At 44.2% G+C, this 25,483-nt stretch overlaps 1 protein-coding gene across 8 annotated transcripts in view; it reads left to right on the top strand.

Annotated features, from left to right (window-relative positions):
* The window catches only part of LOC134359725 (microtubule organization protein AKNA-like), a 136,934-nt gene that overhangs the window by 74,938 nt on the left and 36,513 nt on the right, over positions 1–25,483 (top strand). For 7 of the 8 annotated variants that reach the window (XM_063073248.1, XM_063073251.1, XM_063073250.1 and 4 more), the window contains 7 exons: positions 1,123–1,308; positions 1,481–1,739; positions 9,266–9,369; positions 10,422–10,654; positions 15,543–15,684; positions 16,742–16,888; positions 17,819–17,931. In XM_063073248.1, coding sequence (XP_062929318.1) covers positions 1,123–1,308; positions 1,481–1,739; positions 9,266–9,369; positions 10,422–10,654; positions 15,543–15,684; positions 16,742–16,888; positions 17,819–17,931 — 1,184 coding nt within the window. Of the gene's footprint in view, positions 1–1,122; positions 1,309–1,480; positions 1,740–9,265; positions 9,370–10,421; positions 10,655–15,542; positions 15,685–16,741; positions 16,889–17,818; positions 17,932–23,348; positions 24,222–25,483 lie in introns of those variants that run through there. The other variant, XM_063073254.1, reaches the window with a different exon arrangement.

The following is a 25,483-nucleotide window of genomic DNA, read 5'->3' as shown; positions in this document are numbered from 1 at the left end:
TCCCATGGTGGGGGAGCCTAGGACAAGAGGGCACTGCCTCAGGATAGAGAAGCATCCATTTAAAACAGAGATGCAGAGAAATTTCTTTAGCCAGAGGGTGGTGAATTTGTGGAATTATTACCATGGGCAGCTGCGGAGGCCAGGTTGTTGGGTGTATTTGAGCTTGATGGGTTCTTTATTGGACATGGCATTAAGGATTATGGGGAGGGGGCCGGGGAGTGGGGCTGAGGAGGGGAATAATGGATCAGCCGTGATTGAATGGCGGAGCAGACTTAATGGGCCAAATGGCCTAATTCTCGATATCTTATGGTGTTATAGCTAAATAGCCTAATTTTGTTTTAATGTCTTATGGCCTTATGGCCTCTGAGACAGAGATTACAGGGTCACTAAGTGCTGCAGGGATCCTCATAGCTGTAGTTTTTATTCCCCCAATGCGGAGGAGAGAGCACAGGTGTAGCGGACATTGAAAGAGTGAGGGAGAAGCTTCCCAGGCATACCTGAGTCAACAAAGGCAGGAGCTGAGGTGAGTGATGTTGCAGAGGTGGAAGCAGGCAGTGTTTGTGATGGAGCAGGTGCCCAGTCTGGGGTCAAACAGGTAATGCTTCAGGACACTAACCCTATGGTGTCTGCATTTCACATTTCCCACAGCACACCACTGATCTGATGTTTTTAGCAAGGTGTCACAACTGAAGGACAATATTTTCCTGCACTTTGACACTACAATCTTCTCAAATGGATGTGCTGAGTCGCTGATTGACTCTGGTGATATGTAATATTCTGACTTTTTACAATTTTCCTTTTTCAATAATCTTCACTTATAAATAATAATTTTTAAATCTTCGATTCTTTGTGGTCTTTTTGAACTGAAGCAGAAAAGTGAAGTAATTTTTCCATTACAGACTACAGTGTGACTTGCACAGGATTCAGTATTCTGCGCTACAGGGAGCAGGCATCAAAACTCCAGGCAATTGGAGGCAATAGCTATAAAATGGGGGAGACATCACATTCACAAATCTCTTATCCTCGCGATTCTCCAAGTTTCGGAGCTTTTGGTTTTGTGACAGTTTATAATCACTTCCTCTTTTAGTAAGCTAAACATCTGATTTGATTTGTTGTTGCCAGATGTGGAAGTTTCAAGGATCTGCCTCTGTCACTGGATTTCAAAAAGGCGGGACAAGTCCCTGAATCCCCACCCCCACCCCCAAAAGCATTTGGCCAGGAAGTGGAGAGAGTGAATCAGATGAAGGAGGAAAGGATGAGAGCTTCTTACAGTGATATGGATGTAGATAGCAGGAAGACCCCTGAGCCGTGAGTAGTGGAGTGTGAAAAAGCTGTTTTTATAGCTTACTACTTACCTAGCAGTCAATTTATGGAATGTTATATAAAATTATTGTTGAAAGACCCATTGATAACGCACAGAGTTGCATGAAATTTTCCCAAATTTTCTGGAGGTTAATGATGTTTTCTTCGCTTTAAAAAGGAGGCAACCAATGGAAATGCAAAAAATGTTCTGCAGTGGTTATAAGGAATCACAACAGTCTGTTCTAGATAGAGGCCAGATGCCCCCCAGCGTCCAATCCTTCCAATCACGCACCATGTCTGCAGACCTGACAGAAGCATACTTGACTGAAGGGACGGCTCCTTCACCTGGCAAGAGTGACACTCGTGTGGATGGAATTGTCTCTCCAGAACTTGAGTCTTGCAAAACACTTTTCCAAGTGGCTGCAGTCCCACCAGAGGTAACTACACAGTAGAATGGTTAATGTCTGAGAAGAATTTGGTTCAGGGTTGACATGCAGATTCAATGTTATTTTCTTTCCAAAAGTAACCACTCCAAAGGGTTAAAGTGGTTCCAGGAAGCTGTGCTGAAGGCATGGGAAGTATGCATCATGTCAAAGTAAAGAACTCTCATTAGGGCTCCCCATCGTGTGAGAGTCCAGCAGGGTGGAACCAATATAAATGAGAGGTCACCAGTCCTGAGAGCCCCTTGACCTTTAGTTCCTCAGTTTGCATTTGCTCTATGCTTCATCTTTCACATCTACTTCCCCCACTGGGTGGTCAAGCCTGCTGCTTCCTTGTTTCCAAGCAGAAGGTTAAAGCAGGTTACCGTGCAGTAGAACAGCCTACACTGCTAGTGGATGCAGAGGTTCCTCAGTACCCAGAGAAGGGATGAGACACTGAAAGGACAGAATACCCTTGCACTTAACAGACCAAAGGAATTCCTTTCCTCAGCCTGGATCCAGAGCAGGGTCCTAGAATATCTAGTGCTCACTTCATGTTCATTTTGTAGTGCTGAGGGTTAGTTTCTGTTCTATAAGGTGCTCTCGTCCACTCTCACCTATGAAGGTCAGTCACATGATTGAGGAAAATTTATACAGCTTCCTCAGCACTACAATGTAATTGTCATACCGCAGCTGGAAGGGTCAACATTATGACTATTTCCTAGATAGCACTTTGTCTATTGATAGCTCACCCTCAGGAATTATGATGGCAAGAAAGTTTTTTTAAATTCTATCCCACATACACCAGGTACCACTATATACCCCGTCCACTATATACACAGTATGGTATATCCACCACACACTATATACACTGTCCATGATATAAACCATTCACTATATACACCGTATGTTATATCCACCACACACTATATACACTGTCCATTATATACACGTGGCTGAGTGGTTAAGGCGTTCGTCTAGTGATCTGAAGGTCGCTAGTTCGAGCCTCAGCTGTGGCAGCGTGTTTGTGCCTTTGAGCGAGGCACTCAATCACACATTGCTCTAGTCTGTGCGAGGAGTGGCGCCCCACACAGACTTCCAATCTGCGCCTTGTAAGGCATGAAAACGCCCGACGCAGGCCTCTCATGGTCTGAGTCGATGTTCCCTCCCCTCCCTCCCTCCCCATTATATAAACGACTCACTATATACACAATTCAGTATGTACATCGTCTGGTATACGCAATGTCTGCTACGCATCAGAATCTGAATCAGATTTATTATCACTGACATATGAGGTGAAATTTGTTTTCTGGCAGCAAGGCATAAAAATTACAATAAGAAATATGTTAACATTTAAATAAATAGTGCAATAAGAGAGCAAACCAGTGAGGTAGTGTTCATGGGCTCTTGGACGGTTCAGAAACTGATGGCAGAGGAGAAGAAGCTGTTCCTAAAAAGTTGAGTGTACCTCCTCCTCAATGGTAGCAAAGAGCGAGGGAATGTCCTAGAAGATGAGGATCCTTAACGATGGATGCTGCCTTTTGAAGATGACCTTGATGGTGGGGAAATTGGTGCCCATCATGAAGCTGGCTAACTTTGTAATTCACTGCAGCTTTTTCCAACCTTGCGCATTTGTACCTCTGTACCAGACAGTGATACAACCAGTCAGAATACTCTCCAAAGGTACATATGCAGAAATTTGCTAGAGTCTTTGATAACATACCAAATCTCCTCAAAATCCAAATGAAACACATTGGTGCACCTTCTTTATAATTTCATGAACATGTTAGACCCAGGAACTTGAAACAATTCACCCTTCCTACTGCTGATTCCTCAATGAGGACTGGTGTGTAAATTACCCCTCCTGATAGTCAGTGTAATTCCATTGTCACGCTGAAGGTCGGTGTAATTCCATTGTCACGCTGATGGTCGGTGTAATTCCATTCTCACGCTGATGGTCGGTGTAATTCCTTAGTCACGCTGACGGTCGGTGTAATTCCATTCTCACGCTGACGGTCGGTGTAATTCCACTGTCACGCCGACGGTCGGTGTAATTCCACTGTCACGCCGACGGTCGGTGTAATTCCACTGTCACGCCGACGGTCGGTGTAATTCCACTGTCACGCCGACGGTCGGTATAATTCCACTGTCACGCTGACGGTTGGTGTAATTCCATTCTCACGCCGACGGTCGGTGTAATTCCATTCTCATACTGACGGTCAGTGTAATTCCATTCTCACACCGATGTTCTGTGTAATTCCTTAGTCACGCTGATGTTGTTGCGACCCCACTCAACCATCTGATCTTCAGTGCCTATAAAAAGTCTTCACCCCCCTTGGAAGTTTTCAAGTTTACAACGTTGAATCACAGTGGGTTTAATTTGGCTTTTTTGACACAGATTAACAGAAAAGACTTTTTTTTGTCACAGTGAAAACAACTTTCTACAAATTGGTCTAGATTTATCACAATTATTAAACACAGATAATTGATTGCATTTTTACTCACCCTCTTGAAGTCAGTATTTAGTAGATCCACCTTTGACAGCAATTACGGCCTGAGTCTGTGTGGATAGGTTTCACACAAACAAGAGAAAATATGCGGATGCTGGAAATCCAAGCAACACACACTAAATGCTGGAGGAACTCAGCAGGCCAGGCAGTATCTATAGAAAGGAGTACTGTTGACGTTCTGGGCCAAGACCTTCATTAGGACTGAGGAGAAAAGATGGGGAGTCAAAGTTAGAAGGTGGGGGGAGGGGAGGAAGAACCACAAGGTGAGAGGTGAAACCAGGAGTGGGGGAGGGATGAAGTAAAGAGCTGGGAAATTCATTGGTGAAAGAGAGATACAAGGGCTGGCGAAGGGGGAATCTGATAAGAAGAGGACAGAAGGCCATGGAAGAAAGAAAAGGGGTAGGAGCACCGGAAGGAGGTGATGGGCAGGTAAGAAAGTGCTCATGCCATCAAGTTGGAGGCTACCCAGGTGGAATTCAAGGTGTTGCTCCTCCAACCTGAGTGTGGCCTCATCGTGTAAGCAGAGGAAGCTAGGCATTGACATGTTGGTATGGGAATTGGAAGTGGAATTAAAATGGGTGGCCATAGGGAGATCCTGCTTTTTCTGGCAGATGGAGCATATGAAGCGGTCTCCCAATCTACATCAGGTCTCACCGATATACTGGAGGCCAGACTGGGAGCACCAGATACAGTAGATGACCCCAACAGACTCAGTGTCACCTCATATGGAAAGTCCGTTTAGGGCCCTGAATGGTAGTGAGGGAGGAGGTGTAACACCTGTCTCGCTTGCAAGGATCAGTGCCAGAAGGGAGATCAGTGGGGAGGGACAAATTACAAGGGAGTCATGTAGGGAGTGATCCCTGTAGAAAGCAGAAAGTTGAGGGGGGTGGGGAAGGAAACGTATACTTGGTGGTGGGATCCCATTGGAGATGGCAGAAGTTACAGAGAATTATGTGCTGGCCACAGAGGCTGATGGATTGGTAGGTGAGGACAAGTGGATCCCTATCTCTACTGGGGTGGCAGGAGGATGGGGTGAGGGCAGACATGCATGAAATGGAAGAGGTACAGTTGAGGGTAGTTTTGATGGTGGAGGAAGGGAAGCTTTCTTTGAAGAATTCCTTAGTTCTGAAATGAAAAGCCTCATCCTGAGATTAGATGCAGCAGAGACGGAGGAATTGAGAGAAAGGGATGACATTTTTGCAAGTAACAGGATGGGAAGAGATATAGATCAGAAGTCTGACAGATGCCTCCTGGCAAATTCTAGCCGAGATTTCACGTGCGTTTTTTTCAACAGTTGCTTCTCTCTGCCACTCTCCCATGAAGCTGCGACTGGTAAAGCACCTATGCAAGAGTTGTTATATGCGCAGTCTGTCCCATCTCAGCCACTGAGGCTTGTAACTCCTCCAGTCCCCTTCCTGCAAGGTTACTCAGTTTTTGAGGCTAATAGACAATAGGTGCAGGAGTAGGGCATTCGGCCCTTCGAGCCAGCACCGCCATTCACTGTGATCATGGCTGATCATCCACAATCAGTATCCAGTTCCTGCCTTATCCCCATAACCTTTGATTCCGCTATCTTTAAGAGCTCTATCCATCTCTTTCTTGAAAGCATCCAGAGACTTGGCCTCCACAGCCTTCTGGGGCAGAGCATTCCATATATCCACCACTCTCTGGGTGAAAAAGTTTTTCCTCAACTCCATTCTAAATGGTCTACCCCTTATTCTTAAACTGTGGCCTCTGGTTCTGGACTCACCCATCAGCAGGAACGTGCTTCCTGCCTCCAGCATGTCCAATCCCTTAAAAATCTTATATGTTTCAATAAGATCCCCTCTCAGCCTTCTAAATTCCAGAGTATACAAGCCCAGTCACTCCAATCTTTCAACATATGACAGTCCCGCCATCCCGGGAATTAACCTTGTGAACCTATGCTGCACGCCCTCCATAGCAAGAATGTCCTTCCTCAAATTTGGAGACCAAAACTGCACACAATACTTCAGGTGTGGTCTCACCAGGGCCCTGTACAGCTGCAGAAGGACCTCTTTGCCCCTATACTCAATTCCCCTTGTTATGAAGGCCAGCATGCCATTAGCTTTCTTCACTGCCTGCTGTACTTGCATGGTTGCTTTCAGTGACTGGTGTACAAGAACACCTAGATCTCGTTGTGCTTCCCCTTTTCCTAACTTGACTCCATTTGGATAATAATCAGGATGGTCTGCTCTGGGCAGATTTACAGCTGTGCCATATTCTTTCCATTTCTTGATGATTGAATTAACTGTACTCCAAGCGATATTCAGTGACTTGAAAATTTTTTTGTATCCATCTCTTGACTTGTGCTTTTCACAATTGCTTGGAGTGTTCTTTTGTCTTCATAGTGTAATTTTTGCTAGGATATTGACTCGCCAGCAGTTGGACCTTCCAGATACAAGTGTATTTTTCTACAATCAATTGAAACACTGTGACTGAACACAGGTGATCTCCATTGAACTAATTATGTGACTACTGGCCGCACCGGTGATGATTTAGTGTGTCATATTAAAGGGGTGAATACTTATGCAATCAATTATTTTGTTTTATACTTGTAGATAATTTAGATCTCTTTGTAGAGATGTGTTTTCACTTTGACACAAAAAAGTCTTTTTCTATTGATCAGTGTCATAAAGAGCCAAATGAAATTCGTTGTCATTCAATGTTGTAAAACAATAAAACATGAAAACTTCCAAGGGGAGTGATTTCTTTTTATTGGCACTATATCTCACTTCTTTACATCTCCTCATCACCAATTGAGATTCTGCAAACAATTGTGTCATCAACAAATTTATAGATGGTGTTGGAACTGTGCCTGGCCACGCTGGATGTAGAGAGAGTAGAGTAGTGGGCTAAGCACACATCCTTGAGGTGCGCCAGTGTTGATTGTCATTCATAAGGATATTTCATTACCAAACAGCTCTGGCTGTCATATCCCAGTGAGAATGTCAAGGATTCAGTTAAAAGGGAAATACAGAGGGAGGAATATATCCACTGTATAATTTGTTTTATTCTCTGTCACTTTGTTCTCTGTTCTTCTGTTGACGCTGCACCCTCCTGAGCTATTGTAGCCAGGAGAACTAATTTAACAATGTATCCTAAATTTGTATCCCGTGACTCATTGGCACTGTAAGTTATATATCAGTGATGCCTCAAAGCCATTTTCCTGACATTAACTTACTAATCAAATTTATTTAAAAAGCTTCCCAATTGTTGAAAGTTAAATGCTAGGGACACAGAAATATAAATCACAAAGCAAAAATGTTACCAGTCCTGTGTGTTATAGCAGGGTACAGAAACCCACCAATTGGACAGTTTCCATGACACTGTCAGGAAAGGGTGTAGCCCTAGGCTGTTCAAAGGTATTTGAGTTTTGGAGCCCTCCTCAGTGGAACCAATAGCTGGCCATTTCCTTCTATTGAACATATTTAAGGACCTCATGGTACTATAGCAGTTAGTGCAATGATACTACAGCTCAGCACGTCGACATTTGGAGTTCAATTCCATTGTTCTCTGTAAGCAAGTTTATACGTTCCTTCCCATGTGCACAGGTTGACTCCAGGTGATTTGGTTTCCTCCCACAGTCCAAAGACATACTGGTTAGTAGGTTAAAGCTCATTGTAAATTATCCCATGATTAGGCTAGTGTTAAAGCTGTGGGTTGCTGGACGGCACAGCTCAAAGGGCCAGAAGAGCCTGTTCCTGCTGTAAATAATAAATATTAGCATTAATCTTGTCCTGGACTTTGGACACCAACTGTCATTACACTAACATCCACCAGATGGTGCCAGATGTGCAGGCAAGCTGCAGCCCCTTTCCTCATCTCTCTCAGATGTTGCTGTTCATTCCCAGTGACCTGTCTTTATTCCGGCAGATCAAGAGCTGAGGACATTGTAGAGCACATTAATATCTCAGAGTGAAATCTCAATGAGATTTTAGTCCCATGGAATTAATTTAAGCGGCTTTATGACGCTCTGGAATGTAAAGGTGATGTACTCCTTGTGGTGAAGAAATGCGCAGATGACCCAGTTTTGAATTGGTATTGGTTTATATATTGTCAGATGTACTGAGATACAGTGAAAAGCTGGTCTTGCACACTGTTCGTACAGATCAGATCATTACACAATGCATTGAGCTAGGACAAGGTAAAGCAATAACATTGCAGAATAAAATGTTAATTCCATTGACAAAAATGCAGATTGGAAACTGATGAGTGAGAGTTTATTTTAGAAATTAGTCACAGATTTCAAAATGTATTGAGCTGAGAAATGAGGCTCCAATTGTGCCTCTCACAAGCAAAGGGGCCTCTCCAAATTCCTCCAAGACTGGAAATAAACAAAGAAAATGCTGGAAGCTCACCAGTTCAGCCAGCATCTGGAGACAGAGCCCCAGTTAGTATTTCAGGTAATTTTAAAATTCCATTCAGATGAAAGGATCTTTGAACGAAACTGTTATCCCATCTTCCCCTGTTAATGCTGTTTGACAACTAGGTCCAGCAATTTCTACCTTAATTTCTGATATAGGGAATCAGAAGTTTTTGTTTATTGAACATTACTTAGACCACACACATGCAAAGGTGTGTATGAATGCATGGTGTGTGTGTGTGTGTGTGTGGGCCTTTAATGTATTTGCAAGTAAACGGGTGTGACACTGTACACACATATATGTAAGTATATATGTGTAATACATATTTTTGGTTACATGCATGCTAAACACGTGTTTGTGTGCACACTTATGTCAGCTCTATTCATTAACTTTGTTGGAACAGTGGAAGAACATTAGGGTTATTGTATTTTTCTGACCTCCCTCAGTAAGGTCAGCCTGGTCCAGCAACCTCTCAGTAAGTGGGTAATCTCTCTCATAGGGGATCAAGGGCAGTCCAGTGTTTTCTTGGGAACGGTTCATGTCCACTCCTCCAGCCTGTCCAACCACTCAGTGAGAACAGGGCCGACCTATGATCAAATCTCCTCAGTCCCTCGGTAAGCAGTTTTGCAAACCTCTTTTTATTTTTCAGGAACGCATTATTTCTCCAGAGACAGACAGCGGGTTTGTGGGCTCAGAAGTCAGCCGGATCACACCAGCCATCCGTTCTCCTGAACGTCATCACCCTCTCAGCAGGTACTCATAAAATATTGTACACACGCAAAAGGCTTTGTTTCATGTGTGGATGCCAGACCATTAGAGATTCAAACAGCACAGATGAAAGCTGAAAAATCTCAACAAGTAGGGCTGGAAAATGGGCAGATGGTGTTTTGGGCTGAGACTCTTCGCTTGGTCCATTTCTTCCACAGATGCTGTCTGACCTCTGAGTTTCTCCAGAATTTTGTGCATGTTGCTCCAGGTTTCAACCTCTGAGGTCTCTGGTGTCTGTTACATCATCCATTCTAACCACTGCAAGGTTCTTGCTATTGGCATAATGTTCCCAGCACATTGGCTTAAGCCAAATTTGAGTCAATTAATAGAATTTACCAAAAAGGCAAAGGGTAAAACCTTTTGACAAACATGCACAACTTGCTGGAGGAACTCAGTAGGTCAGGCAGTATCTATGGAGGGGAATAGACAGTCAACATTTTGGGCTGAGATCTTTCATCAGGATTCGCACCAGACCTGCATGAGAAATGTTTGCATTTTGTGTGTGTTGCACTGGATTTCCATCATCTGCAGAATTTCTTGTGTTTGATATTCTGGCAAAGAAAGTTCAATCAGACTCATCGGCAGCCCATTGGGCCACAGTCAGAGAGAGTGCACAAAGGCACTTTGGAAACAGAGATTGGAGATGGGCTCCAAGTTTAATGTTTTAAATTTTCAGACAATTAAGTCTCATTATTATGTACTTAAAAGAGCTGTTTGAGCAATGAGCAGCTGAAGATGGAGTGTAGACCCCTGGCCAGGAGGACAGACAACACTGCGAGATGGCCATATTGATATGTGGTAGAGAGAGAGGGAGGGAAGGGCCTCCCACGGTTCCCCTAAGTATCTGAACTCTTCATACTCAGGGCTGTAGGCAGACTGTACCTCTGAACAGCATGTGCTAATACTGCTGTCAGTGCAGAGAATCACATCACTTGAGACAATGGAGAGTCATTGACATTAGGTTTAGTTAGATAAGCAGAGTGACTTACTACATCTCTGAACAAGTGAGTTCCAGTATTTACTTTTTCCCACCACAGATCTCCAAGCCAGAGAGAAACATTACTGAAATCTCCCCCAGGAGGAGTGGCACGACCTAAGCAAGCCCTCAGCTCTCAGGAGGCTCCTCAGAGAGGCATGAACCACCACTTCACCATCAGCCAGAACCGACAGGGATGGGGAAATATTGTCCAAGGAGGTCATTCCCAAACCAGCTCTCCACAGCTCTGCGCTGGCAGCACAATCAGTGAGTTCGAGCAGGACACCTTCATCAGTAAGTGAAATGTTTCTTTGATTTGATGGAAGGGGTCCGTGGTACTGGAAACTGACATTGGGAAAGAGTGGGGGATCATGTGCCGACCAAATCAAACCAAACCAAAAAGAAGTCTCACATTTTGTACTTAACCAGAAGGGGACCGGCATTCTTGTGAGGTGGCTTAAACATAGTTGGCAGGGGAAGCAGGCTCTCTGATGCCATTTGCAGATAGATCTTAATGAATTAGAGTCATAGAGGAGTATAGCACATAAACAGGCCCCTCGGCCCATCTAGTTCATGCTGAGCCAAGTAAACTGTCTACACTCATCAACCAGCACCAGGACCTTACCCCTACCAACCACATACCTATCCAAGCTTCTTTAAATGTTGAAATCAAGCTCACATAGCCAACTTGGCAGCAGTTTCACACTCTCACGATCCTCTAGAAGAAGATGTTTCCCCTCATGTTCCCCTTAAACTTTTCACCTTTCACCCTTAACCCATGACCTCCAGTTGTAGTCCCTTCCAACCTCAGTGCAAAAAGCCTGCTTGCGTTTACTCTGCCTATACCCCTCATAACTTTGTATATATCAAATCTCCTCTCAATCTTCTACATTCCAAGGAATTAAGTCATAACCTATTCAATCTTTCCATATAACTCTGGCCTTCCAGATCTGGCAATGTCCTTGTAAATTTTCTCTGTACTCATTTATACCTTTCCTGTAGATAGATGACCAAAACTGTATCCAATACTCAAAATTAGACCTCACCAATGTCTTATGCAGCTTCAACCTAATAACCCATTTCTCGTACTTAATACTTTAATTTATGAAGGCCAATGTGCCAAGAATTTTCTTTATGACCTTATCAACCTTTGACGCCACTTTCAAAGAATTATGGACCTGTTTTCCCAGATCACTTTGTTGTAGCACACTCCTCACCACTCACTGTGTAAGACCCACCCTGGTTGGTCCTACCGAAGTGCAGCGCTTGCATTTGCCGCATTCAATTCCATCTGCCAATTTTCAGACCATTTTTCCAGCTGGTCCAGATCCCGCTGCAAGCCATGATAGCCTTCCCTGCTGTTCACTTTACTCTCAATCTTGGTGTCATCTGCAAATTTGCTGATCCATTTAACCACATTATCATCCAGATCGTTGATATAAATGACAATTATTGGACTTCATTATGGGACTGGTCTCAGTAGAGTGGGAGTGTGTGTCTGTGAAGATCACCTTGGAAATAGTAACAGTAACTTTGTATATTGATGAGGAGAGGGTTGGACCATAATAATGATCTTTAACTGAGGGAGGTCAAATTCACTGATGTCAGGGGGGCCAGGTAGACTGGAGGGCAGCTACTCACAGGTAAGTCCACACCTGAAGAGTGAGAAACAGGACCAGGCAAAGGTAGACTCGAAGACAGCTATTCATAGGTAAGTCCACCCCTGTAGAGTGAGAAACAGGACCAGACAAAGGTAGAGTAGAGGGCAGCTATTCACAGGCAACTCCACACCTGTAAAGTGAGAAACAGGATCATACTAAGGTAGAGTAGAGGGCAGCTATTCACAGGCAACTCCACACCTGTAAAGTGAGAAACAGGATCATACTAAGGTAGATTAGAGGGCAGATATTCACAGGTAACTCCACACCTGTAAAGTGAGAAACAGGATCATACTAAGGTAGAGTAGAGGGCAGCTATTCACAGGCAACTCCACGCCTATAAAGTGAGAAACAGGATCATACTAAGGTAGAGTAGAGGGCAGATATCCACAGGTAACTCCACACCTGTAAAGTGAGAAACAGGACCAGGCAAAGGTAGACTGGAGGGCAGATATCCACAGGTAAGTCCACATCTGTAGAGTGAGAAGTAGACACAGGAGGAATAACAAGGGTTTAAGGCCAACATGTTTCAGTCAGGAATAAAGGCCAGGGATGACATGTACAAGGTGTCTGGGATGTCAAGGGATATTGAGGACTAGATAAGAGAGAAAAGGAAGCATGAAATCAGGAGGGCTAAAAGAAGGCATGGGGTTGCCCGAGCAGACAAGGTGAAGGAGAATCCTAAGGGATTTTACAGATATGCTGAGAAAAAGGATTGCAAGGGACAAAGTTAGTCCTCGGGAAGATCAGAATGGTAATCCATGTGTGGAGCCAAAAGAGATGGGGGAGATCGTAAATAAATAAATTTTTTGCATCTGTGTTTACTTAGGAGATGGACACAGAGTCTATAGAAGTGAGGCAAAGCAGCATTAACTTCATGGAGCCAGAAGGTGTAGGTGAGGTCCATAACTGAACATTTTTTGCTGCTTTTCACAGGCGAAGCAGGTTTTGTAGTTGGAGAATAAAGTGAGGGAAGACCATAGGACCATAAGCTATACAAACAGAATTAGGCCATTTAGCCCATCGATTCTGCTCTGCCATTTCAGCATAACTGACCAAATTTTCCTCTCAGCCCCAGTTTCTTGTCGTCTCCCCATATTCCTTCATGCTCTGACCAATCAAGAATCCATCAAACTCTGTCTTAAATATGCATAAAGACTTAGCCTCCACAGATGCCTGTGGCAAAGAATTCCACAGATTCACCACTCTCTGGCTCAAGAAATTTCTCCTCATCTCCATTCCAAAAGGACTCCACTCGATCCTGAGGCTGTGTCCTCTGGTCTTAGAGTCTCCTACCATAGGAAACATCCTCTCCACATCCACTCTGTCAAGGCCTTTCACAATTTGATAGGTTTCAATGAGGTCACCCCTCATTCTTCTGAATTCCAGCAAATATAGGCCCATCCTTGCTTTTATATTCTAGTCCTCTTGACATGAATTCTAACATTGTATTTGCTTTCTACACCAGACTCAACCTGCAAATTAACCTTTAGGGAATCATGCACAAGGTCTCCCAATTACCTTTGCTCCTCAGTTTTTTCTCTCCATTTAGAAAAATAGTCAACACTTTCACTTCTTCTACCAAAGTGCATGACCATAAACTTTCCAACACTGTCTTCCATCTGCCACTCCTTTGCCTATTCTCCAATCTGGCTAAATCCATCTGTAGTGTTTCTACTTCCACAAAACTACCTGCCCCTCCACCTATCTTCATATCATCTGCAAACTTTGCAACAAAGCTATCAATTCCATCATCCAAATCATTGAAATGTAACATTAAAAAGAATTGGTCCCAACATAGATCTCTGTGGAACACCACTAGTCACTTGCAGTCAGCCAGAAAAGGCTCCCTTTATTCCCACTCTTTGCCTCCTGCCAATCAGCCACTGCTTTATCCATGCTAGAATCTTTGCTGTAATACCATGGGCTCATAGCCTTGATAAGCAGCCTCATGTCTGGCAACTTGTCAAAGGCCTTCTGAAAATCCAAGTACACAACATTGTCTATACAGCTTGTTATTTCTTCAAAGAATTCCAACAGATTAGTCAGGCAAGAATTTCTGTTGAAGAAACTATGCTGCCTATGCCTATTTTATCATGTGTCTCCAAGTATCCGGAGACCTCATCCTTAATAATCGACTCCAACATCTTCCCAACCACTGAGGTCAGACTAACTGGCCTATAGTTTCCTTTCTTCTGCCTCTCTCCCTTCTTGAAGAGTAGAGTGACATTTGCAATTTTCCAGCCTTCCAGAACCATTCCAGAATCTAGTGATCTTGAAAGGTTATTACTAATACCTCCACAATCTCTTCAGCCACCTTTTTCAGAACCCTGGGGTGTGTACCATCTGGTCTAGGTGACTTATCTACCTTCCTTACCTTACGATTTCCCAAGAACCGTCTCTCTAGTTATGGTAACGTCACACATTTCATGAGCCTTGGCATCTGGAACTTCCATCATACTGCTAGTGTCTTCCACCATGAAGACTGAAGCAAAATACTTATTCAGTTCCTCTGCCATTTCATTGTTCCCCATTACCACCTCTCCAACATTGTTTTCCAGCAGATCAATATCCACTCTCACCTCTCTTTTACACTTTATGTATCTGAAAAAAATTTTGGTATCCTCTTTAATCTTACTGGCTGGCTTACTTTCATATTCCATCTTTACCTTTGAGTGATGAGGTTCTGCATAGGAAGTTCAGGGAGTTAGGTGCTAAGTTAAAGGGCAGGACCTCCAGGGTGTGATCTCAGGAATGCTACTCATACCATGTGCTACTGAGGTCAGAACCAAGAAAATTACACAGTTTAATATGTGGCTAAGGAGTTGGTGTAGGAGGGAGGGCATAAGATTACGTGACTTCCCCCCCCCTCGCTGTTTTGAATGTGTCTGTTTTTGTTTATTAGCCCCAGACGAACGCTGTCTCATTCGGCCGCATCCATGTATGGTTGAATGATGATTAAACTTGATTTGATTTGATTAGTAGGCTGAAAGGTGGGTCCATCTCTGGGGCTGGAAGGGATGTGTTCCAGGCTGCCATGGTGGTTAAGGGAGAACATTACTGGGGCTCTGGCTGGACGTGTGAGGCATCAGACATTAGCAGACCTGGTGTCCATTTTCCCAAAAGGACTTCAAGGAAAACCCATGAGGCTGATACTGTGATAGTGAAGGTAGAGGAAAAAAAATCTGAGAGCACAGATTAATGATCACTAAAAAGGCAGAGACTAATCAGAGACAGCTAATGGCTTCACCAAGGGCATACCTTGTCTGTCCAATTTGATTAAAATCTTTGAAGAATTAGCAAAGTGTATAGGTGAAGGCAGCTCAGTAGATGTATTTTAGTGATGCTTTCAATGAAGTCCTATATGGAAAGCTAGTTGAAAAGGTTAAGACTTGGGATCCAGGCCAGTTTGGCAAACCAGATCCAAACCTTGTCAAGAGGAAAGAGAGAGTTATGTTTTTGGGTTGTTTTTGTGATCAGATATCTGGAATTAGAGGCTATGATTTGTTATTGGTTTATCTCAGGTCACATGGAGTTGGAAGCTGATGGTCTCGGCCCCTGTGCTGGGCAGAGGTGTCAACGTTCGTCTCTGATCTCATCACCTTTAACCTCCCATCCTAAAGTTCAGTACAGTCCCAGCCTTTTGAACATTCGATCAGCAAGAGAGTGAGTAACAATAACAGTCTTGACTTCTTGATATACAAGCCACACATCTGTGGGACTGAATAAATGACAGTCAGGAGATCATTAAAAATCTGATCTTGATAGAATGAGCAGGTGTCAGCCTGAGCATGGAACATTCTATCATAGTATAGGACCTCTGGCCCACAATGTTGCATTGACCTTTTAACCTACTCTAAGATCAATCTAACCCTTCCCTCCTACAGAGCCCTGCATTTTCCTATCATCCATGTGCCTACTGAAGGATCTCTTAAATGTCCTGAATGTATCTGCCTCTGCCTGTGCGTTCCATGTACCCACCACTCTCCATGTGAAAAACCTACCTCTGACATCCCTCCTATACTTTCCTCCAGTCAGCTTACAATGATGTCCTCTCTTATTAGCTATTTCCACCCTGGGAAAAGCTCGCTGGCTGTCCGCTCAATCTATGCCTCTTATCATCATGTACACCTCTATCAAGTCACGTCTCATCCTCCTCCGCTCCAAAGAGAAAAGCCCTAGCTCACTCAACCTATCCTTATAATCTAATCCAGGCAGCATCCTGATAACTTTCCTCTGCACCCTCTCTAAAGCTTCCACATCCTTCCTATAATGAAGCAACCAGAGATGAACACAATGTGATCTAACAAGGGTCTTATTGAGTTGGCGACTCTTTAACTTAATTCCCTGACCCATGAAGGCCAATGCACCGTACGCCTTCTTAACCATCCTATGAGATTGAGTGTTGGACTGCCCGCCCTGCAGTCAGGTGGGAGGGTGGGAGTGTGTGAGCACGTCAAGCCCAGCAGAGATTCAACAAGATGTTCACCACTTTTGTTGGGGATAATCTGTTGGTGCAGCTCACATCCCATGCATGGACAATAAGGAGCTCATTCAGAAAATCTTGTGTTTTTAAATCAAAAGCACTGAAATAGTCCCTAAATAACTGTGTTCTAACAAGCATCAATTTCTCCAAGCTAATTTCTGGACTGTAATTACTTAGGAAAGTGTTGATACTTTGCTTGCATTCTGTAACCCTTGGCTTCTAACCCTGTGCCTGCAGTGAGCTGATTCAAGCATTGCAAGTAGAGGTTTCACAACTCAGGGAGCGCCTGCAGCAGACTTTACAGAAGCCCCAAGGAGATTCCAAAAGGAATTCACCACCACCCAGACCTCGAAGGCACCTTATTCACCGGCATTCCCTCAGGAGGTCAGTAAGCCCTTAGAGTTACCTCAGAAACCAGTAGATAGTGCAAAGAAACACTGATATCCTGTTTATTTTTGATTGTCTATGCATCCATTATAATGCAAGTGGGGAACTGGACAAAGATGTGCTGGGCAACCTATACCATACGAAAAAATGTTTCCTCATTTCTCCTCTAATCCACGTACCAATTACTTTATGCCTTCTGGTTTTTGATTTCCCCCCCCCCCCAGCCCCAAGGGGAATGATCCTAGATTTGATATGATGGTTGACATTGAGGAGGCACATGGACTGCAGCTGTCCGGCTATTCCAGGCAAAAAATGATCAATGGATCTGAAAGCAGAGAAATGGAGTGTTATGCATTGGGCAAAGTGCAACACACCATAGGAGTGGATAGTAGGTGGGATGATATAGAGAGGTGTAGAGGAGCCTCGAGACCTTGAAGTGTATGCCCAGAGAAAAGGACCAGAGCAAGTTAATCGATCTTTACCTCATGAACAGAGAGGTAACCTACAAGTTGTATGTGATGCCTGACAGGTTGGGATACTGTGAACTGTTCTGGCCGCCATCTTACCAGGAATGTGTATTATCATGGGATATGATGGAGGGGAGATTTACAAAGATGTTGCCAAGTTACAAGGAAAAATTGGATAAGCTCAATTTGTTTGGAAGAGAGGAGACTGAGGGGACACTGACTAAGGCAAAGAAAGGACCCATCTTCTTTAGTAATGATGTCAAAAAGCAGCTGGAGATTTAAACTAAATAGGAGAAGGTCTCTGTCACTGCCCTCTGACCTCCAGTCCCCACCTCTAATCTCCAGTGCCTATCACTGGTTCTGACCTCTGCCCTTTAGTCTCTGAGCTGATTTTTATATGTGTCAAATCCCAAAGCACAGTGTGACTCATCTCAGGCATCACTCTGATTCTCTTCTGAAGGAAACTCTCACAGAAAAGTGAGGAGGAGGGAGAGGGCCAGATGAGCCACAAACCTTCAGCGAGTCACAGCCACTCGACACCAATGCCATACTTCGGATCAGAGCCCGAAATCAGTAAGTGTGCTCGGAGATTTTCATACTAATTAAAGCTCTGTGAGAAAATACCTGACAAAGTGACTTGTTCCTCACAAGGTGTCTACCACCCTCTGCTCACACATCCTGAGTGCCTCTGAGGATAAATGTTCCATTACTTCTACTGCGACTGCACGGTAGTAACACTATTTCAGATCCAGCGACCAAGTTCAGTTCTAGCTGCTGTCTGTGACCACGTAGGCTTCCTCTGGGTACTCAGGTTTCCTCACTCAATCTAAAAATGTACAGGTTAGTGGGTTAATTTCTAAATGACAGTAAACGAGAACTGAGTGTCCTCATAATCTAATCTAATCTAATCTAATTGGTCACATGGATGTAATTGGACAGCACAGACTTATTGGGCCAGAAGGGCCTGTTACCTTGCTGTAATAAAAGGAACAAGAATCTCTGCTCTCAGTTACTGCACCTCAGGTATCAGTGGGTCACCCTACCAGCCGGTCAGTGGGTCAGCAAACTGGCCAGTTAATGGGTCACCATACCAGCCGGTCAGTGTGGGGCCTACTTGCTGTTTTTTTTATGTAGTCACTATATACTTCTGTACCCTGAACACTTCTAACCCCCATCAAGAAGGCCTCAAGGCTCTCTGCTTCTTTCTTGACAAAAGATCCAATCAATCCACCTCCACAAGCTAATTTTCAGTTATCTCGACTATACCTCTTCCCACCCTGTCTCCTGTAAAAATGCAATTCCTTTTTTTCAGTTTCTTTGCCTCCATCAGACACAGCTTTCCATTCCCCGACATCAGAGATGTGCTCCTTCTTTAAAGACAGGGTTTCTCTCTCTCTGCTGTTGATGCTACCGTCACACGCATCTCCTCCATTTCTCGTACATCCACACTCGCCTCATCTTCCCACTGCCTTAATACTGATAAAGTTCCTCTTGACCTTACCTACCATCCTTTCAGCCTTTACATCCAACACATTATCCTTCGCAACTTCCGCCGTCTCCAAAGGGATCCTACCACTAAACATATCTTTACCTCTGCCCCCCTCCCACTTTCTGTAGGGATCACTCCGTCCATGATTCCCTTGTCCATTCATCTCTTCCCCCAATAATCTCCTTACAGGCATTTATCCCTGCAAGAGGCCTAGTACTACACTTGCCCCTACACCTCCTCACTCAGCTCCATTCAGGGCCCCAGACAGTCCTTCCAGGAGAGGCAACACTTCATCTGCGAATCTGCTGGGGTCGTCTATCATGTCCGATGCTCCTGATGTGGTCTCCTCTGCATTGGTGAAACCAGTTATAAAGCACCTCCACATCATCCACCAAAACTTCTCAATGGCCAGACATTTTAATTCTGAGTCCCATTCCCATTCCAACATGTCTGTCCATGGCCTGCTCTTGTGCAAAGATGAGGCTACCCTCAGGGTTGAGAAGCAACACCTTATATTCCACTTGGCTACCCTCCAACCTGATGGCATGAATATCGATTTCTCCTTCTGGTAAACAAATTCCCCCCTCCCCCTTTCCTCTATCCCCCACTCTGACCTTTTCATCTGCCTATTACTTCCCACTGGGTCCCTTCCTCCTTCTGTTTATCCTGTAGTCCACTCTGCTCTCCTATCAGATTTTTTCTTCTCCAAACTTGACCTTTCCCACCCACCTGGCTTCACCTGTCACCTTCCAGCTAGCCTCTTCCCCTCCCCGTACCTTTTCATTCTGGCATCTTCCCCCTTTCTTAGTCCTGAAGAAGGGTCTTGGCCTGAAATGTTGACGGATTATTCTTTTGCACAGATGCTGTCCAACCTGCTGAGTTCCTTCAGCATTTTGTGTGTTAACTGGTTTTATTGTTCGATTTGATATTTGTCATCCCAAACAGTAGCTACCAGTGTAAAGTGATAGAGTCATTGAACACTACAGCACAGAAGCAGACCCTTCAGCCCATCTAGTCCATGCTGAACTATTAATCTGCCTAGTCCAATCGACCTGCACCTGGACCACCATGTACTTACGCAGTGTTGAAATCAAGCCCCTATCCACCACTTCCACCGGCAGCTCAGTCCACACTCTCATCACCCTCTGAATGACACTCACAACACACTGGAGGAACTCAGCAGGTCGGGCAGCATCCGTGGAAACGATGAGTCGATGTTTCGGGCCGGAACCCTTCGTCAGGACCTCTGACCCTCTGAGTGAAGAAGTTCCCTCTCATGTTCCCCTTAAACATTTCACCTTTCCTTTCACCTTTAACTTATGACCTCTCGTTCTAGTTTCACCCACCCTCTGGAAAAAGCCTGCTTTCTTGATGTCCACATGTCCTAACATTGTGGACGTTAAACACCTGTAAGGCAGCTGGGAATTATATAAATTGGGAATTAAAATGGTGATCACGAAAGTACTTAGTAGTTGGTGAATTCACTAATATCCTTCAGGGAAGGAAGTGTACCTACTCCAGCTAATACACAGCTATAGATGAGGAGAGTAATTACCCCCACCCCCACTGGGTGCAGAACAAGCAGCTCTGAACAATACAGGATGTCCTGCTTCGGTTTTTATAGATAAACACCAGTGTGCAGGGGGACCTGGGGACCTGGGTCTCCTGATTCACACTGATGAGGAGCCAGACTACAGGGCAAGGCTAAGGTGTTTCTTGTTGACTCAAGTTTTTGCTGTGAAGATTGGAGATCACTAATCAATGTTCAGTCACCAAAGCTGATTTTGTGCTGGTTTATCAGCATGGTCACGTTTGAGTCTTGAGAACATAGAACGTAGAACATAGAACAGTACAGCACAGTACAGGCCCTTCGGCCCACAGTGTTGTGTCGACCCTTAAACCGTGCCTCCCATATAACCCCCCCACCTTAAATTCCTCCATATACCTGTCTAGTAGTCTCTTAAACTTCACTAGTGTATCTGCCTCCACCACTGACTCAGGCAGTGCACTCCACGCACTAACTACTCTCTGAGTAAAAAACCTTCCTCTAATATCCCCTTGAACTTCCCACCCCTTACCTTCAAGCCATGTCCTCTTGTATTGAGCAGAGGTGCCCTGGGGAAGAGGCACTGGCTATCCACTCTATTCCTCTTAATAGCTTGTACACCCCTATCATGTCTCCTCTCATCCTCCTTCTCTCCAAAGAGTAAAGCCCTAGCTCCCTTAATCTCTGATCATAATGCATACTTTCTAAACCAGGCAGCATCCTGGTAAATCTCCTCTGTCCCCTTTCCAATGGTTCCACATCCTTCCTATAGGGAGGTGACCAGAAATGGACACAGTACTCCAAGTGTGGTCTAACCAGAGTTTTATAGAGCTGCATCATTACATTGCGACTCTTAAACTCTATCCCTCGACTTATGAAAGCTAACACCCCATAAGCTTTCTTAACTACCCTATCCACCTGTGAGGCAACTTTCAGGGATCTGTGGACATGTACCCCGAGATCCCTCTGCTCCTCCACACTACCAAGTATCCTGCCATTTACTTTGTACTCTGCCTTGGAGCTTGTCCTTCCAAAGTGTACCACCTCACACTGTTCCGGGTTGAACTCCATCTGCCACCTCTGCATCCTATCAATGTCTCTCTGCAATCTTCGACAATCCTCTACACTATCTACAACACCACCAACCTTTGTGTCGTCTGCAAACTTGCCAACCCACCCTTCTACCCCCACATCCAGGTCGTTAATAAAACCACAAAAAGCAGAGGTCCCAGAACCGATCCTTGTGGGACACCACTAGTCACAACCCTCCAACCCGAATTTACTCCCTCCACCACGACCCTCTGCTTTCTGCAGGCAAGCCAATTCTGAATCCATTTGGCCAAACTTCCCTGGATCCCATGCCTTTCTGAATAAGCCTATCATGTGGAACCTTGTCAAATGTCTTACTAAAATCCATGTAGATCATATGCACTGCACTACCCTCATCTATATGCCTGGTCACCTCCTCAAAGAACTCTATCAGGCTTGTTAGACACGATCTGCCCTTCACAAAGCCATGCTGACTGTCCCTGATCAGACCATGATTCTCTAAATGCCCATAGATCCTATCTCTAAGAATCTTTTCCAACAGCTTTCCCACAACAGCCGTAAGTCTCACTGGTCTATAATTACCCAGACTATCCCTATTACCTTTTTTGAACAAGGGGTCAACATTCGCCCCCCTCCAATCCTTTGCTACTATTCCTGTGGACAACGAGGACATGAAGATCCTAGCCAGAGGTTCAGAAATCTCTTCCCTCGCCTTGTGGAGCAGCCTGGGGAATATTCTGTAAGGCCCCAGGGAGTTATCCTTCCTAATGTATTTTAACAGCTCTGACACCTCCTCTCCCTTAATATTAACATGCTCCAGAACATCAACCTCACTCATATTGTCCTCACCTTCATCAAGTTCCCTCTCATTGGTGAATACCGAAGAGAAGTATTCACTGAGGCCCTCACTCACTTCCACAGCCTCCAGGCACATCTTCCCACCTTTATCTCTGATCGGTCCTACCTTCACTCTTGTCATCATTTGTTCTTCACATAATTGAAGAATGCCTTGGGGATTTCCTTTACCCTACTTTCCAAGGCCTTCTCATGTCCCCTTCTTGCTCTTCTCAGCCCTTTCTTAAGCTCCTTTATGCTACCCTATATTCCTCAATAGACCCATCTGATCCTTGATTCCTAAACCTCATGTATGCTGCCTTCTTCCAGCTGACTTGATTTTCCACCTCACTTGTCACCCATGTTTTATCTTTCTCACCGCTGAGGAATCCGCGCAAGCTCTGATATACACTGCGAAGGCCATAAGACATTGGAGCAGAATTAGGCTATTTGGCCCATCATTTCTGGTCTGCCATTCCATCATGGCTGATTTATTATCCCTCTCAACCCTATTCTCTTGCCTACTCCCCAAACCTTTGACCCTTTTACTAACCAAGAACCTATCAAACTTGGTTTTAAATAAGCTCAATGACAACCTCCACAGCTGACTATGGCAATGAAGTCCACAGATTCACTACCCTCTGGCTAAAGAAATACCTCCTCACCTCTGTTCTAAATGGACGTCCCTCTATTTTGAGACTGTGCCCTCTGGTCCTAGACACCCCCACTACAGGAAACATCTCTTCACATCCTCTCTGTCTAGGCCTTTCAAAATTCAATAGGTTTCAATGAGAGCCCCCCTCATTCTTCTAGACTCCAGTGAATTTTCTCTCATACTTCAATACGAGAGTGATTCCTTTACTGCAAAAATTAGTGAGATAAGGAAATTCATTCCTTGATTGCATTTATTTTGAATGAAATTTTCACTGATTGTTTGTAATATAAACCCCTAGATCTGTAGAACAAATCAGAGCAGAGATTATAACAGACTAGTGATATTGATATTGTTAGGTTAAAGATCTAAAGTGTTTCTCATGCCTTTTAATATCAAATGTTTTGTCACTAACACAGAAAAGCCCTCTTCACTTCAACATCTAAACCAGAAAGAGATTAAAAAGAAGTTAGTGCCAGAAAAAAGAAGGGAAGAAAACAGGAAACCCTTGACACTGAGAACTGACGAGATGGCCTCTTCACTGCCAAGGCAACAGGCAGCGATGGGGGGAGGGAAGCAGAGATCTCAGAATTCAGACACCTCTTTCTATTGGCTCAAGAATCAACTTACCCTGCAGCGTGAGATCATGAAGGAACAAAAGAGAAACAATAAGCTATTGGAAGAACTTATTGAAATCCACAGTGATATTAGAACTTTTATCCATAAGATTAGTTCTTCACTTTGAAGGCAGCTTTTTCAATCAGAGACATTGTAAGATAGAATATTGCTATGATTGGAGTAAATACTGGAAATGTTACATAGTTCACTTCTAGCCCACCCCTACCCTGAGACATATAGTCCAAGCCCATTGTCAACCAGCTACTCCAATCCTTCCACCTTTTCATTTCTGGCCACTGCAATATTACAGCTGATCCCACATATCATGTTAGTCATTGGGGATAGCCCCAACAACAGTCACACAACCAGGAGGGCTTCACCCCCTTGTGGGGACCAAGCTTTGAAACATGGAAGTGTCGTTTATAGTTTGAATGGTTCAGCTCCCACAGTGCCCCCACCCCTCACTGTAACCACTGAGATGACATGATGTAGAATCCTGTACTACGTTCTCCAAGGCAATGCCTGTCTAATGTCGATTGTTAGAGCTGGTGGTTCTGGAGCACTGGTTTTTCTGGGGCTGATCAACACACAGCAAACCATTTTGGCCTCAATTACTCTGAAAATCAGAGACTATTCCTTTTCGGTGATAAATCATGGTAATAAAATTCACATAAAACCTGTAATAATGTGTTTCTTCATTGTGAACAAATGTAGAAGAACCATCATTAAGTTGGGCATTTGCCCTTCTCAAGAGGATTTACTCAGCAGCTGACTGCTGTCTTCAGTGGTTTCATCTTCCTTCCGTGCCAAGCGTTCTATATCCAGCCCACATTTATCAGAACCTGATGTCTTTTGTACCATCAGACATTAGAGACAGTGTCATATTCAGTGAACACAGAGTGGCTATTTCAAAGCCTAACTGCGTTCCTTCCCACAAAATCTCCTCTGGTAGGAGAGGTTGGCCAGCTGTTCAGCTGCAGCAAGCGTCTCACTTTGGGAAAGGCAGAGAGTGAAGAAAGGTTTAAGTAATGCAGAATCACTGAACTGAAGGATGCTGCAGAAGTTAACACCATCAGCAAAGTAGTAACAGAAAAAAAGGAAGGGTAGACAATTAGGAGGGGGATTAAATACGATCCACAGGTCTGTGTGAGACAGGAAGAATCCATCATAATAACGTTCTGAGAGAAATTTCTTGCTGAAGTGCTCCAAGTTCATGTACCAGAGTGCTGTTAAACTCCAGATGAGAAATGCTGAAATTGTTAATTTAAAAATATGTCCATCTGTCCCATTTGTTCCCATACTTCTTTGTAAAAGGGACAGAAAATACCAGAAATCAAGGAAGCATTCTGTGTAAACTGCTGCAGTGTAGCCTCAGCAGAAGGGAATGCAGATTGGAGGATACAATATTCAGCCACAGTCCACGTTCTTTACATTGCATTATAAATTGTTGCACTGAAGTTTTCAAAACATGGGAATAGGGGAAGTCAGTTAGTTCTTTGTGCTTATCTCAGTTAGAGGATAGGTGATTGTTGTATCAAGGAGATTACGTGGTCAGTAAGAGAATGAGAGTAGTCAGAGAGTGAGGACATGGAACACTATACCACAGGAACAGGCCCTTGTTGCTATTGTATCTGCTCTTACTGACCCACCCCCGGCCGTCTATTCCTGGCATCCACCGCTCAGTGTTGATAATACATCTCTTTTTGCACTGCCTTTCAACTGATCCCTCCATTGGGGATATGGTGCAAATGGTGGCCACCATAGTCAGTGGGAATGAGTAGGGCTGAAGAATCTGTTTCTGGACTGTCTGGTTCCTTCGCATTTTACCCTCTTGTACTTGACATTTCCACCCTGGGGAAAAAGACTCTCACTATGTACCTGACCTATATCTCTCATAATTTTATGAACTTTTATCTGGTTGCTCCTCAGGCTCCTC

This window comes from Mobula hypostoma, chromosome 21 (assembly GCF_963921235.1).
Source record: "Mobula hypostoma chromosome 21, sMobHyp1.1, whole genome shotgun sequence".
Classification (NCBI taxonomy): Eukaryota; Metazoa; Chordata; class Chondrichthyes; order Myliobatiformes; family Myliobatidae; genus Mobula; species Mobula hypostoma.
The sequence above is the reverse complement of the archived record's forward strand: the minus strand, read 5'-3'. Positions and strand labels throughout refer to the sequence as shown.